The sequence below is a fragment of the Dermacentor silvarum genome, chromosome 11 (assembly GCF_013339745.2).
Source record: "Dermacentor silvarum isolate Dsil-2018 chromosome 11, BIME_Dsil_1.4, whole genome shotgun sequence".
In the NCBI taxonomy this organism is placed as follows: Eukaryota; Metazoa; Arthropoda; class Arachnida; order Ixodida; family Ixodidae; genus Dermacentor; species Dermacentor silvarum.
The window spans coordinates 104,906,539-104,922,551 of record NC_051164.1 but is presented as its reverse complement, the minus strand read 5'-3'; the positions used below and the strand labels follow the sequence as shown (position 1 = coordinate 104,922,551).

General features: G+C 48.1%; 2 protein-coding genes and 1 long non-coding RNA gene across 3 annotated transcripts; 1 reads left to right on the top strand and 2 right to left on the bottom strand.

Moving 5' to 3' along the window:
• Positions 1-2,308: 2,308 nt before the first annotated feature.
• LOC119433134 (uncharacterized) lies at positions 2,309-4,747 on the bottom strand. Its single transcript, XM_049658400.1, has 3 exons — positions 4,742-4,747; positions 4,356-4,422; positions 2,309-3,843 (listed from the first exon to the last, which is right to left on the bottom strand). Exons 1-3 carry the CDS (start codon positions 4,745-4,747, stop codon positions 2,852-2,854), a joined length of 1,065 nt encoding a protein of 354 aa, XP_049514357.1. The 3' UTR covers positions 2,309-2,851.
• Positions 4,748-6,432: 1,685 nt separating this feature from the next.
• LOC125941247 (uncharacterized) lies at positions 6,433-15,953 on the bottom strand. Its single transcript, XR_007464178.1, has 3 exons — positions 15,688-15,953; positions 7,201-7,304; positions 6,433-6,857 (listed from the first exon to the last, which is right to left on the bottom strand). It is a non-coding gene; the product is annotated as an uncharacterized LOC125941247 (long non-coding RNA).
• On the top strand, positions 8,458-9,560 carry LOC119432937 (uncharacterized). The gene has a single exon (XM_037700083.2). The coding sequence runs from the start codon at positions 8,702-8,704 to the stop codon at positions 9,461-9,463; it is 762 nt and encodes a 253-aa protein (XP_037556011.1). The 5' UTR covers positions 8,458-8,701; the 3' UTR covers positions 9,464-9,560.
• Positions 15,954-16,013: the final 60 nt, after the last annotated feature.

Here is a 16,013-nt window from a genome sequence, read left to right as displayed (position 1 = left end):
TGGGCGTTACTTCCCTTAACATTGGTAGCTGCTGTATGAAACGGCGAAGTGGTGCATTGCTAAGTGACGTCATGGCGGAGGCACCCTTCCGTTGTCCGTCACCCGACAGTTTAAATCCTCTAGAACGTGCGGCCTGGCCTGCTTGAGCATCTTGTGCCCGATATTCCGAGTACCAAGGCACAGCCACAAAATGTGATGCATGTGCGCCGTATATAGACGCCGTAGATTTTTCTTTTTCTTACCTTTTCTCCATGTTTTCGCAGTTTCTGGAAGATCATGGAGGCTCGTATAATTTGCCTTACCATTCTACAGAGCTTGCAGTACAGAGCTCGCAGCAATCGGTCAATTTGACCGTCGCCTGTCAAAAAAAAAAAGAAAAAGAAAAAGCACGGGCCAGCACCGCAATGAGACCCCACATGGTCAATCCGCATGCTAGGTCCGTGTGCTGTAGGACGAGCATAAGTGCAACCTTGCAGCTACCTCAAAGTAGCAACTGCGGACGCTGACGCTTCCGGCGACTCGACCACTCCAGGCAAGTGCTATTCAGACTGCACTATAGTGACTCGCTTTCTTGTTCCTTTTTTCCCCCTTTTCTCTTTCATGTGCAAATGCTGGAATGTCGTAAAGTGAGAATTTTTGCACTATTGTTAAGAACAACATAAAGTTCCACCTTAAAATCAGTGGAGGCTCCTAACTAAGGGAAGGCGCAAGAATACTCGTGACAATGCCTCCATGAAGTTCACGGTGACGTCATGGGTTATCAGCGCCCCTGCTCAGAGCTATTTATCGAAAAGCAATTGGATTACATTGCCTCCTGACGCAGCCAAAGACTTATACTGTGCAACAAATTTCTGTGCCAACAAAGAAAACCCACAAATAAAAGATACAAAAGACAGAAAAATATTGAAATTTGAAACTCTGCATGTCGGTGCTTCTCGAGGGTGTCTCGATAATAAACTGAGATATTTCGTTGCATTCATTTATTCATTCATTCATTTGCCGCACATGCACTTCACTTCATTGCTTATCTTGAGTGCCTCTTTAGTAAATAGACATTTCCTTGCATTCATTGATTCATTCATTTGCCGCACAGAAAAACACTCGTGTACGTGAAGTAGCACGAAGAAAGGAATTCTATACAGGTTTCTCAGAAAGAAGGCTTTGCAGTTAAATAAAAATTTCTCCGGCTCAGTGAATCGAAGCCGTGACCAACAACACCTTTCTAGGGCAGTCGCTCCTCCATGCTGACTGCTGCAGCTGAGGCTATGCACAGCCCCTGATGATGGGAGTATCCTGGTTACCCTGACGAAGTAACGACTGTAAACAGCTTTCAAGATTCCAAAATTTTTTTTATTTGGCACACTTCTGTACAACAAGTGCTAGAAAGGCCACAGACCTTTCAAATTCACTCAGCCTTCTATGCTGCCGGTAAATGACCACTATTTGTTCGAGCCATGATACCAGAGTCGCCGTAGGCAAGAACTTCGAACGTCTTAAATTAATAACAGCTTCCGGCAGTCTTGAATCACTCGAAACCTCCTCTTAACGCAAATACACACATTGTCCTTTCTCTGGATAAGTTAGACAATGATTGGGATCACAGAATAGCTGCAACATCTCTTCAGCCTCACACAGGAAATACAGACTTCAATTGATATTCTAAGGCATAGGCTGCTGTAAATTGCTAGTGTGCTTCAAATTTGAGATGGTTGTAGGAATGTATCAATGGGGGTGCTATTCAAGGCATGAAGCGTGACATCACACTATGATGATAAGAAAAAAATGACACGAATGCTGCCTATGCCAAGCTTGAGTTTTCCTTTTTTTTCTCTCTGTTTGCATTTTTCATTTGTTAAGCAGATCTTGTTTAAAATCGGCTAGAGTAAAATTGTACTGGTCACCGATGACAAGCTTAGCGTGCGCAAGGACCAAAGTGGCAGCAAGAAAATAGAATTTGTGCAACCAATGCTTGTTCCGTCATACTATGTACAGCACTGCCGGTGATTTGGTGACGCTTTGCTTATAGCAGCGGGCGACTTACGAAACTGCGAAAATAGCTCTCACACGCCTTATTTAAAGACACTGACAAAAACAACCAGCCTGCTCTTCTCCTGGGTTCCACTTGCAACATTCTCCAAGAGGAATTAAAAAAAAAGACAACATGAAACAAGGAGAGACAATGAAACCCAGCCTTCAGGACGCAAACAGCAGGAGAGAAGTAGACGGACACACGCTGGTGTTTGCGTCCTGAAGGTTGGGTTCCATTGTTTCTACAAGTATGTACCAACAGGCCCAGCAACAGACTCTTCCATGAAACAAGGACATTTAAATACAGGCGCGAATGTCTAGATTTACATTGTACTTACAGCAATAATAAAAAAAAACGTACAATGCCGTTGATTAGACCTGGCTTTTTAACAAAAAGTACCGTTCAGTCTTTCGTCATTTTGTTTTCTTAAATTAAGGAGTCGAGAAACGTTCGTGCTCTTCCTCCTATCACGGGCGGTAAGTAAGAATTATGGCTGTACCAATTCTGCTCTCGCCAGTGAGTAGCACTTTCCCCTTTACTCTTGTGTTCGACGACTAGATGCTTAGGATTCAAAGAGCCACCCTCTCTTCTATACCTGCTTTCCTCCGAGACATGAAAAGAAAGTTCTCTCGTGGACGGGTAGACGGACTGGGGAACACACACAGTCCGTCCCTCGCAAGTGCCAGTTCATTTCAGTTAAGTACACGATTGCTTCTTAAAAGTCCTATGCGACGAGAATTTCTAAGCGGGGAAAAAAAGAAGAAAAGAACACGCGCACTGCCCACAAGCACATGCACGTGCCAATCACACACACAACTCCGGTTAGCAGTACGTGCTGAGGTTGTATCGCTGCTGGTGCTGAGACTGCTGCTGCTGCTGTTGCAATCTCGGTTCCGATGGTGTCGTCATCATGGCATCCGGACGAATCCTGCTCACCACTTTTTCACCGTCCAACACCGCCACCACCACAGGGTTGCTCACTACGGGGCCGTGCAAGAAGTTCGGCAGCGTCGGTGATGTGCCCCAGCAATCCTCGCTGTCGGCGACCATGCCCGAGTCCGAGGAGAAGTTTGTCGGGGCGTCTTCTAGCCTCTGCGCGAGGGCGGCCTCGTACAGCATCTTGGGTGAGTAAGGAGGCCCATTGAAGCCAACGATGCCGTGCTTGCGTCGGCCTGAGCCATAGTGCCTCTGCTGCTCCGTACCATAGCGCGGCATCTCTGGCGAAGAAGTGGCGTGGGCCCTTGCAAAGCCCTGCATGACGTGTTCAAGGGGTGTGGCCTGGTACTTGCCCGGCAGTGGCGTGACGAGCAAGGGCCGCTGGTCGTAGCCGTAGCTGGATGAGGAGTGCTGGCTCATGTCGGACAGGTCTCCGTAGAACGCCTCGGATTGGGGAGGCGCGGGCGGTGGCGGGACGTCGGACAGGCGATCGACCGAGGAGGGATCACCGTCGATGGACTCATAGATGTGGTGCGCAAACGCACTGTAGACGCTCGACGAATCCGAGTTGTGTCCCGGCCTCTGGCTGTGAGCCCAAGTTCGGTGATGATGTCCGTTCTGTGCCGCTTGGCCGCTCTTCAGGTGACTTGGGGTCCACTGGAGCTTGTTGGGGTGGTGCTGCGAGGGCGGTTGCTGCTGTTCAGGGCTGTTGATGGCGCTGATGTTGCTGCTGGCCGAGCTGCGGTGCAACGTGCCTCCAGAGACTTGGCTAAGGGCGTTGATGTTGTTCTGCCCTTCCTCCAGCATCCTGTTGTTGGCACCGGGAGAAGCGAGTGCTAGGCTGCGGTTGTTGCTGACCCTGTCCATAGATTGGTGACCTGAAAAGAGATAAAAGGTGGCAATCCAGTCATGAGGATGTGTTCATCAAATGTAGCTCTGAAACGGTGTATGCTTTAGCGCAAACGACTCTGCATACTTTTCATCAATCCTGAAACTATGCGCCCACTTTTGTACTGTTTTCCTCAGTTGTAACTTGATGTATCAACACAATTAAAGTAAGCTGGTGGCACACGCAGGCAAGTTCATGTGATGGTAAGCATAAATGCAGTATGGGTGTTGAGTGCGTTCAAGGTGGCAGGGCGCGATAGCAGATGTCAACATAACTTTGATTTCAAGTATTCGAAAAACTTGATAATAGCGCTTCCTTACTTTATATTTTATTTTAATGCAAAAAAGGCAATTAATGGCTTTCCAATTCCATTTTATATTGGTCCTCCTTGTACATGATACTTGGACATACAAGAGCCTGTTTCATGAATAATGGCATTTTTCTTTCAAGCATTTTCTGTACGATCATCTAACACTCAACAGAAGCCATCTGACTCCTTACCTGGTGTGGTGAACTTTGGGGTAACTGTAGAATTTTTGTCCTGCGAGTTCCAAGACTGCTGGGCAACCTGAAAGACAAGTTCAAAAGTACATCAGAATAGCCAGAATTAAAAAAGATGGCTGACTAATGGAGTAGCACACGAGGAATAAGGATTATAAACAGGGATAAGGTGCCTCAGAAAGGCTGGCCAACGTTTCGATAGGAGGACCTATCTTCGTCAAAGGCCTTTGACGAAGATAGGTCCTCCTATCGAAACGTTGGCCAGCCTTTCTGAGGCACCTTATCCCTGTTTATAATCCTTATTCCTCATCAGAATAGCCAGGTGATGCAGAATTTCAAAACCAGGCATGCGTGATAAGAAAGTTCGTAATTTCTAAGAGGATTACCTGCATGTAAAGAGGAGGCGAAATTTTTGTGTATTGTGTTAGTTACTGAAGCTGTCTTCTTGCGGCAGCAGTAATTAGAAAGTTTGCGCCAACAAGCCTTTTCAATGCACCAGCACAAGAAGAACATAACAAACTGTAATTACTGTATGAAATAAGAGCGGTGACGGTATGCAGGATAACCACTGTGGCTACTCGTGCAATTAAATTGGTTTAAAAAGGTTACAAACCTAAAAACGTCAAATGGCAGTGCCATAAAGAAGGATACAATGCAAAGAAAAAATTCAGCCCTTCGCCTGTCGAGAAAATGGGGGTAAGCGAAGCTTGTCGTGTGTGTATCTGATCTTCGTTAGGGTAACGTGAAGTTCACGACATGTCACGGTAATAAAACATAAACGTTTATTAAATGTATACATCGAGGGAAGGAAACGTACAAAGCAACGGAAGGAAAAGTTTCACGAAAGGCAAACACAAGTAGAAGGAAAGTGAACGAAAAATAGTATAAAATGGAAGGGAAAGTAGTAGCTAAAGTACACACTCGACAACCTTTGCTTACCACAATTTTCTTGGCAGTGGAAGGGCTGGTGATCTTTTTTTTTTCGCTCTCTTTCTTTCTCTCTCTTTCTCTTTCTTTTCTCTTTCTTTCTATCTATATTTCTATATCTATTTCTCTCTCACCTTTCTCTCGCTTTCTTTCTTTCTTTATTTCTCTTGTTATTTCTGTCTCTCTTTCTCTTTGGTTCTGTCTCTCTTTCTTTCTCTCCTTCTCTCTCTCTTTCCTTCTTGATAGTGCAGGAAGGGCTTGGACCCTTCCTGAACTATCAGGATCGGCCCGCACGACACGGGTATGCGCCATTGAGCTTGGACCCTTTCTGCACTAGCGCCAGGATCGGCCCACTTTTCAGCGTGACACCGCCACCGCTGCCACTACCACCACCACCGCCGACGCTTGTGAGCCTATGAAGCTTCGCTTAAAAGTAATAAGAATAAAGTCAATATAATAAACAATAGATTTTTGTCTGCACTTTCAAACTTTGAGGTTATAGAATAGAAAGAGTGCCGTTGTTCGGCTTTTCATTAAACAAATAGAAAAAGAAACTCACGAACAGCGGGAGTGTTACTGCAGTTGCACTGCATGACCATCCTCGAAATGGAGCCAGCTTATGTAATGAAAGTAAATGATAGGTAGGCATAATAGCCTTCATGGCCGCAAAGTCTTTTTGTAATTATTAGCATTGCTCCTTCGTACTGTAACTGGGACAAGGGAACCGACCTGTCCGAAAATTATTGCTTATGATATTGTCTAGTGAATGCCAAATGAAACAATATAACATGCATGATGTTTGTGCTTATCAAATAATATGCCAAAGCTGCTTGACAGTGTGTGGAGACGATGAAAATTTCTATCAAACAAATGGTAAAAGAAATTTGACAGGGCACGTTGCCGGGCTAGTTGGTTTGGATTGATAATCGCGCGAGTTTAGTTGAAAGTTAGCGCCGTGTGTATGTCTTCATATTCTGGGTCCCTATCGTGTTACGCTGCTCCGTGGATATTATCGTAAAAGAACACTGGAATTTTTATTCCATGGCACATTGAAGGTCTCTGTGTAGCTCAGTTTTGCTAAATCACCAGATGCTGGTGAATTCACGTGTTTTCACGAATATTACGTGACCTCGAACAAATCCCAACCATGCATATAATGTGGTAATATAAATGTGCAGAACATTTTACTACAGGTATAACGTAATGTGATGCCGCATAAACCTATCGGGATTTGTGACTACAGCCAGCAGTAGCTGGAGGTGCCAAAGCTGTAGGGAACAATGATGGCCGCAATGGAAACGATGACGGCAGGTGCAATGTATGTCAGGCTGCAGAACCACCACAGCCATGACCTGTGGCCGTCCATGGGCTCCATGAGGACTGTGTAGATTTGGAAGCCCTCAAGGAACATCCAGGCAAATGCGACCAGCAGGAAATAGTGGAGAAGACCGGCCACGACCCCGCACAGGATGGGCAGGTGAGTCTGGTTGATGCCACCATTGAACGACGAACTCGGAGATGAGCAAGCACAGGGTGAGGTTTCTGTGAATCCAGAGCCGCTCGTTCTTTCTGAAGCTGTGCGAAAGAAGAAAAAAAAACATTGTTAGCAACAAAGCAGCATTGCTGAAGTGCTCCATATTTTACCTGGCCACCGCTGAGTCATCAGCGGCCGTGTGTTTATTCTTTCCTCTTTTATACATCTATACTCAAGAATGGCCTGCTAGAGCCCAAACAAACTTCTACAAGTTCATCTTGCAATTCACATAATGAATGAAATGCTTTTAAGTGAGCTGGCCCAGAGACATTCATACACGATTTACTTGCAAGTTTCTGGGGTTGACACGAGAAGTGCCTGGAAACTATTACAATATTGCGATTCTAAAGCTTTCTGTACTCAATTTGATGCTCTGTTACATACCTCAATATGTGAAGGAGTATGATGGTCACCAGAAGAAAAAGGCTTGCCAGGACGCATCGAACAGTGGTTATCACTTTCAACGTCCTGGGATTTGTACTCTATGCCTGTAGGATGATAGAACACACCATATTAAAGCAGTCTGCTGCCGATGGCTCAATTGTCACTACTCTAAAATAAGGCACAATAAAAATTAAGCATCCTTTTGCTTTTATTTTTACCGGCACTGACTGCACTTCCATGAGGACGGCAAAGCTTGTGAGGTGGTCACAAGCGCAGGTTGTGGCCAAGAAAATTATGAAAAAAAAATATTAACACTCACAAGCCACTGAAATCGGTTGTGACGTCGGTACTAAGGGAAGGAAACACTAAAAGATGATGGTATAACTCATAATCATCGGCATGACTCAGCAAAAATGACAATGACTCAGCGAAAAATGATTAATGCTCAAAAACCACTGAAATGGGTTCGAATGTGGGCACTAAGTGAAGGAAACACTAAATGATTGTTGTAGTAGTCATAGTCATGAAAAAGACTCATCAAAAATGAGAATGACTCAGCGAAAAAGGATTAACACTCAAAAACCAATGGAATGGGTTCGGATGTAGTACTGTGAAGGAAAAGGCTAAAAATTGATGGTCGAAGTCATAGTTATGAGTATGACTAAGGCTTTCGCCTTAAGATCCCTTAGGTGTAGCTAAAGGGACTCCTTAGGACTCATGACATGAATGTAATGACATGTGTGTCATGTAGGTCATGAAAGAGACGCTTACGTATTGGTGCTCTCGTGGTCGTTTCGTTAACATGGTAGGCTCCCTGCGCACTGCTTCACATAACATCGATTCCCGCAGGGCGTGGGATCTGCCGGGTTTTTTAATCTAGGGACCTTAGCAAGGGTTGGTGGACAGCGCCGCCGGAGAGCGGTGGTCGCGAGTGGAAAACATTCTCTTTGCGAAGGCCGTAAGGAGGGCAGCGCGCGGAGAGTCCAGTCCGGTCGTGGGCAGGGACGCGTAGGTGTAACACTGCGGAGGCCAGCGGTAAAGAGTGAAACACAGCGTCCACATGCCGTACCAGTCTGGTTCTATAGTAGTAACGTAGTGCCATACAACAAATTGCACCGATTCTGCCTCTTGCCTCCCCGTCAGATCAACTGGCGTATCCAGGCATTTACGAACGCTTCGAAGAGCCCATCCTGGCCAGGAGATGAATCACGAGGGCACGAGGCACGTGCTGCGGGGCAGTTGAAAGCGAGAAAGACAACGTCTAGCGGCGTTCGTTGCCTCGTGGCCCGTGGAAGCCACTGCTGCCGCAGCGACGACGACGAAGCAGGCGCCGGTACGGGTGCAGCTGCCGCCAGGGGTTGTCGACGAGAAACGTTCGAAACAACCAGCCGAGGCCAGCGGTGAGTGCGCGCAGGAAGAACCCTGACCGAAGCACCAGCAGCGGCACGGCTTTGAGCACCGTGGCGCAGGCCATCAGCATAAAGGAACGTCCATCGCCACCATGAGCAGCTCGAGCACGTCCGGTGGCTACCCCCTGTCGGGACGCATCTTCGTGGGTGGCCTCGACAGCGCCATGGCGCGCGAGGACCTGGAGCGGGAGTTCGGCAAGTACGGACGCCTCAAGGAAGTGTGGATGGCGCAAAACCCGCCGGGCTTCGCGTTTGTCGAGTTCGAGGACATGTCGTGCGTCGACGAGGCGGTGCGCGAGATGAACGGTGCCATCGTCAACGGTGCGCTGCTGCGGGTCGAGAGGGCACGAGATAAATCGAGGACAGCGCGCGGAGCAGGAGCCAGTGGCAGCGGGGTAGGACCCTTCAGGCCGCGGGCTCGCCGAGGTGGGGTGGCAGGGGTAGCGGCGGGTTCGTACCAGCAGGCCGGCCTCGAACGCAAGCTGATGCGCCGTGCGCCGACGCCCACGGTCGGTGCGGCGTCGAGTCCCCCCGAGTCAACGCCACCGATGCCCACTGGATTCGCGGTTGGGGCTTCGCCGGGTGCTGCTGGCTACGGTTACGACTACGCCGCTGCCGCGGCGGTCTCCAATCCATACGCCACGGCCGCAGCCTACGCGCCAGGGATACCGCCAGCCACAGCCTGGGAGGCACCGTACGGGGCCACGTACTACGCGCCACCGGCGCCGGGGTACGCGCCCTACTACGGCGAGTACTACGGGATGCCGGCGAGCATGGCGGCGGCTCCGATGCCCGTTGCTGACCCGGCGGCGGCGCCGGCGCTCTACCAGCCATACGATTACGGCCAGATGTAGGCGCCGAGAACCACCAACTCCGCCACGGTGTAGGAACAGTGTGTGTTGTGTGTGTGTGTTGACATAAAAAGAAAGGGCCTCTCTTGCTTGCATTTGATTCCTGCTGTACTTGGTCCACGCCTTTCTGCTCGTTCGAACACGCCGTGTGACAGAGAAAGCGTGAGCTCGAGAATCAGCCTTTTGCTTTCGTCGCCCAGTGCAGTACACTTTGCTGTTTGAAAGTAACGTCACACAGCCGTGTACAGCACGCCTGGCTATACTCCAAGGTAACGCTATTTCATCTTGGTAGAACTGGCACAAAGCAATAAAAAGAGAGTAGACAACATGGACAGGTACTTGTCTTTCACCTTGTCTAATTGGTCGACTTGTTTTGTGCCATGTCTACAAAGAAGAACCTCAATCAACTAGGCCAACAAGAAGTCCTACTCTAACGCCATTTAGTGGAGTCAGTATTGCGCTTTTCGACTGTCGACACTGACGCATCGCAGCCCGCAACAGCGGTGCTTTCTGCCGCAGAACGTAACGTTTTCGAGCACAGTACAACGATGCTATTTGTTCAAGAGTAGCGTTCGCTCGCAGTGTGCACAATGGCAGCGTGTAACTATCTTGTTGCTAGCAGAGAACGCCTTCCTGTTCGAGGGCAACGCTTCCCATTGTACCGCAGTACACCTTCATTTACGGAGTTAACGTCTGTTGTACCGCTGCACAAAGCGTCGAAGCTGTTTTAGAGGGCAACGCGTTTTAACACATCTACGGTGCGCCATGATGTGTCTACAAGTAACGCCGTTTGCGAGCACTATGCAGTCCGTTTTGCTATTCATGGGCAACACTACGTCTTGCTGTGTAAAACGTAACGTACCCTTGCCTAACAGCATGCGTGGATCTTCGAGAGTGATGCCTCCAGGCTTCGCATAGTTCGTCTCCTGTTGCGAGTAACGCCGCCAAGCAAGCTGGAAAGTAAGGCTAGGTGTTTGGGAGTAACGTCCTCGAGTCCAGTACATTATATGTTTTCTGTTTCCGCCATCGGGATCCATGTGGCACTCACCGTAACGCGTGCCGTTTCTATACGAACATTTCTGACTCTCTAGACCGAAACGTCTTCGAGCTCACTCGCGCAGTAAGTCTTTCTTTTAGCCTCTCCCAGTTCAGTGCACGGTGCGCATTGTTGATTACGTGCAACGTCGCCTCAGACAGCATATCACAGCTGCGCAAGAGAAATGGAGCACTCGACACCGACAAAGGTCAACGCCATTACTGCACCTAACTAAAGGTGCAAGATTGTGCTTCGTTGGCGGCAGCGAAGACACCACAACGGTAAGCGTCTGCTCGAGCTACTGCATTTTTCTATGGCTAATGCTTCGGTGTACCCAAGGAGGTTTAAAAAAAAATCTGGAGCGGCAGCATTCGCTATTCTTTACCAGCAGGGGTGGTGGTGGTGAAACCATTTACTGTCAAATAATTGAAGAAAGGGGAAAAGCCCCCTTACTAGGCATGAGGCCGCCTTTAGGGGGCTGCCTAGCAGGGGTGAAGCTAGCGCTTGTAGGGAGTCTACATGCAACGCTGCTTGCATTTAGGCTCCCTAAGCACATGCCCTGACTTCACCTCTGAAAGAGTGCCTGGCATGCTGCAGTCCGCGCACACTTAGTTATTTTGTTTTGCGAATGTAAACGCTAGGGCAGTTGCGAAATAAAAGATCGTTGTCTCTAGCTAAATTATTATATTTCGCTGAGTGTTGATATCAGAAACTGTCAAGAAATGTGCCACGGCATTCAGGTTTCCTCCTAAAACCAGTGAAACAAAGGTATATATTCAATAAGATGTTTACAGAAATATTAGCCATCTTAACCGTAAAGGAGGCGAAAAGAAGGCGTTGCCTGCAATCCACTATTCCCTGATGTCTTTTCGTGCCCTGAGTAAGATGGCGGCGGCTTGGCTTCACTTTCGAAGCTGCATAACCACTCCTGAAGCTTTTAGATGCAAAGTATCTTATGGTCGGGGCTATGTCACTCCCTCCCTCTCTCCGCCGTGCGGCGTCCACACCCCTACTGCGCATGCGCATCCTCCTCCCCCTCTTCTCCATTGTCTCATCTCCACTCCTCTCGGCATTCCTCCTCTCCGACGCTCTTCTCCTCTCCGGATTGCGCAACGAATGGCAACACCTGCGGCTCCGCGCGCGAATGCGAAGCAGCTTAGGTTAGAGACGCGACGGTAGGCGCCCCAGAGGCACCGGCAACAGTCACCGACGCAGCGCGCGTTCGGTGCGAACGCGGGCAAAACGCCGACGGCGTCGACAACAGTTCTGCGCGTTGCTGGTGCTGCTGCATGTCCAAGTTTATACAGCTGATAAAACTACCTTGAGTCGACCCCATGGCTGCTTCGCATACTACTCAGGGTTCCCCTACGGGAAGATGGTGTAATTAAAAAAAAAAAACCTCCTCGCTATCAATGAGTACCATATACACCGATAACAAATATTTTGTTACCTTGGCTTGATATGTGATATGCTCGGTAAAGGCGCATCCGTGGCCTGCCGTCTTCTACCGCGATTGTAGAACAGCGCCCAGATCAAGGAACTGAAAAAAAAAAAAACACCGCATATTCACGGGGTGATAGGCGAAGCTCCGGAGGGAATCATCGGTAAACCGTGAATCTTCCGTGTAATTCGCCCAGTCTCGCCGCACTAAATCGAACGATTGACTTCCACCAATGACACGCGCCATATGTGACGTCATTTCTATTTTATAACAGCGCCCTTCATTATAATTGCACCATCTAGTGGTCGCTAGGGGATGCGCTAGCACAAACGCGTTAGAAACGTGCAGTACTCTCTAGTAAGGGGGAGAGGCCACAGCGTCTTACGCAGCCGTCTACACATGCCGGAACGTGCACCGCGTTTGCCGACGCCATCACATGACTGCTGAGAGAGTATAACCCCCGTATTCATAAACGCTCCTCGACTTGAACTTGACTTGCCACCGCCTTCAACGCGTTTCGAATGCGCTGCCCAAGGCGGTGGCAAGTCAAGTTCAAGTCGAGGAGCGTTTATGAATACGGGGGTAAGGCGGAGAGGCCACAGCGTCTTACACCAGCTTCTTACACGGGCCGTAACGCGCTAGCACAAACGCGTTAGAAACGCGCAGTCTTTCGTTAATGTTGGGTATTTATTGTCATCGTGGTGCGTGTGTCCATGTGCGCTTCGTGGCGTAGTGGTTAGCGCCGCGCGTTGGGAAGCGCGGGGTCCCTGGTTCGATTCCGTGCTACGGGCACAACTTTCGGAATTTTTTTTTTCATAAAAGTAGACGTGGCTACCTACTACTACAGAGGAGGGACAGACCCACACCCTAAGGAGCTTCGCCCCTAAAAATAAAATTCTGGAGTGGGAGGTCTCGCAGCTTCTTACCAGCGCAGGTGAAGCCATTGTTGCCTCTGCTTCCCCACGACGCCATTCCGACCTGCCCGCTGAGCAAGTGCTTTTGCTCTGTTAACGTGAATGCTGGCTGATTATAAAATAAGAACTAGTTGTTCCCGAAGAAGCTATTACCTTTGGCTGAGTATGGAAGACGTCATTTGAAATAGAATTAGCCAAGACGATCCCGCTTCCTCCTAAAACCAGTAATGCAATGATACACGTCAGCCAGTATCTGTACGGCAAAATTGGTTCTTTTACGAAAGCTTGTTGTTTTTTTTTTCTTCATTAGAAAAAAAATGTTTTATCGCCCCATTCTAAGATGATAATTCTCCGTTTTCACTTTCGGGACACGATTTCCAATCTAGAAAATTATTTTTAAATCTATATGGGTCCAGACTGCCCAGGTCGCCCACTCCGATCTGAATTCACATTTGCTACTTGCTCACCGCCCTGACAGCAAGAAATAAATTTCGAGATCAGCCATCGCTTAGTCTCATCTCGCGCTGAGGGCAAAACATTAGGTGCATTTTGTAGTTATTTATATAAGCTGTTTGTTTTTTGACGCTTCAAGACCGCACTGAGCTGGGGAAAGGGTTACATTTTCACTTAGGCACCGACTATGGTGAAGGGGCCCGTCATAATAGTCTATATACTATTATGACGGGCCCGTTCACTGGTTGCTAAAGTGAGGGGGCCCCATTTTATTCCGTAGCATGTTATGTGCACGGGGTTTCACTAGTCCCTAACAACGCCTCATTATTCATTGGCCTGCGGCCGCTAAATCGGCATCTACCTAAGGCCCCCACCCCCCTCCCCTTGGGCTACATAACGGGTTCGCATTCGCTCCCCTTGGGGGGAACCTTTCGTGTCAGGCGTGGTGGTGAAGCACAGGAGAAAAGAACCAAGTACGGCAGAAGTGAAACGAGAAAAATAATAATGCAGCATCGTTAAAAAATATTAAAGAATACCCACGACGTCATTCCAACCCCGGAGCACCACAACCATGAGCCCAACGGTTTACCGAGGTCACATGAAAACGGAAAGGTCCGCTACCCCGTCACTATAGTGTTATGGTTGTAGTGAAGGCCCGCCTTACTATAGTCATTTCCTATCAACTTAACAGTCGGCGTGCAACATTTCTTTTTTTATTTTCGTTCTGCTTTAGCATTACTATACTGAACAAGAATTTTTTACTGTTCCCTATATGCAGCTGCCAAGGCCGCGACTTGAATCCCCGAGCTCCATGTTGAGGTTCCACGGATCCCCAGCAGGGTCTAAAAAAATTGTCATGGGGCGTTGCGCCACTATATATATGTAAAAAAATTGCGCAGTTAAAATTAAATCAATTCTGGGGTTTTACGTGCGAAAACCATGATTTGATAATGAGGCACGCCGTAGCGGGGTACCTTGGAAAAACTTGGCGGACGCTTAAGCTTCGCCTCTAAGAGTGGAACACGATAGCATTCAAAGATCCCTGACTGCTTCCCATGCTTCCCGGCAACTGCAGTTTATGTAACCGTAATGTTTACCGGGAAACGCTGGCGGCGAACGCTATGAACGAACGCGGGCTTTCTGGTTCTTTTTCTATTCCCCCGCATGGCGGGATTCGCGGATGTGCGGAAATGCATAAACGGTCGTGTACTGTGCATTGGGTGCACGTTAAAAAAACCCAGGTGGTCAAAAAGTAATTCTGAATCCCGCACTACTGCGTACCTCATGATCAGATCGTGGTTTTGGCACGTAAGACCCCAGAATTGGATATTTTAAAGGCGCATGTAGAGAGGAGCGTCGTCTGCTGTGTTGTTACTCAGTCTTGCCAACCGAACACCTCACGTGACTGGAGCCACCTACCCGCCAATTTTTGTTTTTTTTTTTACATCACCGATCCATACCTTGTTCAGACAATTTTTGTTTCCATTTTTTCACTGCAATTAACTATGCGATATAACGACTTATATTGCTTGCATTGCTTGCAGTATTCTTCTTTGATGGTTTCTGCATTACTGTTTCTCTTGTATAACTTACCGTTCCTTTGTAACCCATTCCCCTCTACAATGCTTTTGAGGGTATTTGGAATAAATAAATAAGTAAATAAATAAATAAATAATAAAAATAAATAAATAAATAAATAAATAAATAAATAAATAAATAAATAAATAAATAAATAAATAAATAAATAAATAAATAGACTCGAATTCCACACTTCAAAACGTGGGCTAGCAGGTGTGGTCACCCACACAAACAGGAGATAACCCAAAGCACGAATATTGTGTTCTACCTCCTCCTGCGAACGCATTATTCGTTTGTGGAAGGATGTTATCAGCAATTTAACATGGCGCCGTCTGAAGCCCCTCCATCAGAGCCCCACATGAGGGGCGCAGGCACATTAGCGACTGGACTAAGACGGCATTCACATCAGCGACGGACAGAGGTCGCGCGACCGACCGCGACTGGCTAACAAGGAGCGCCTAACGGCGATCGATGTTCACACCGGCGAGTGCGACTGGTCCATCGCCACACGGGAATTCTCAGCGATTGCTGCCGTTCACATCTGCCCGCACAAGATTGGCCACGTAACCATCAGCGTATTCCTAATTCCTGCACTTGCTTCTGCGCCGCCGATCGCTTCAGCAGCTTTTCGACTCACATTTCGAAGAAAGCGGCCATTTCCGACCAACTTTGTCGCGCAACCTAAGCAAGTCGCTGGTGGGAATGACGCGAAAGACCGCTTTCGGCAAGACGAAGACGGCAAAATTATTGCCGGTGTTATGTGTAAACAGAACACGCCTTCTAAAGCAGGCACAGTGGTACTCACCTTCGTGTTGCTGATCGCTTCGGAATCCTGTCAATCAATTGTGAAAATCCACTTCCTTCATCACCTTTCTTTGAAACGAAGACTGGACCCTATCGCGTAACTTTCGTGACATTCGTTCACCGATCGGTCATCGCACATCGGCGCTGTGGATAGGAGAAACGGCCAATGAATGCTAGAAAGCTGCATGAGGCGCATCACGTGACAGCTCAAATCACCAAGGCTTTTACACCTTCCTTTTACCTTATCGAAAATTTCTTCATAGTAGGGAACGGACACACCCCGACTTGAGCTGTTCGCGCTGATAACCGCGTCGACGAATGCCGGTG

What these genes read in the sequence shown, in the direction of transcription:
- LOC119433134 (XM_049658400.1), bottom strand. An exon ending in CCCAAAGTTCACCACACCAG is followed by an intron (nt 3,844 to 4,355) that starts GTAAGGAGTCAG and finishes ATCTCTTTTCAG; the next exon opens with GTCACCAATCTATGGACAGG.
- LOC119432937 (XM_037700083.2), top strand. Translation starts at nt 8,702, where the DNA reads ATGAGCAGCTCGAGCACGTCCGGTGGCTACCCCCTGTCGGGACGCATC.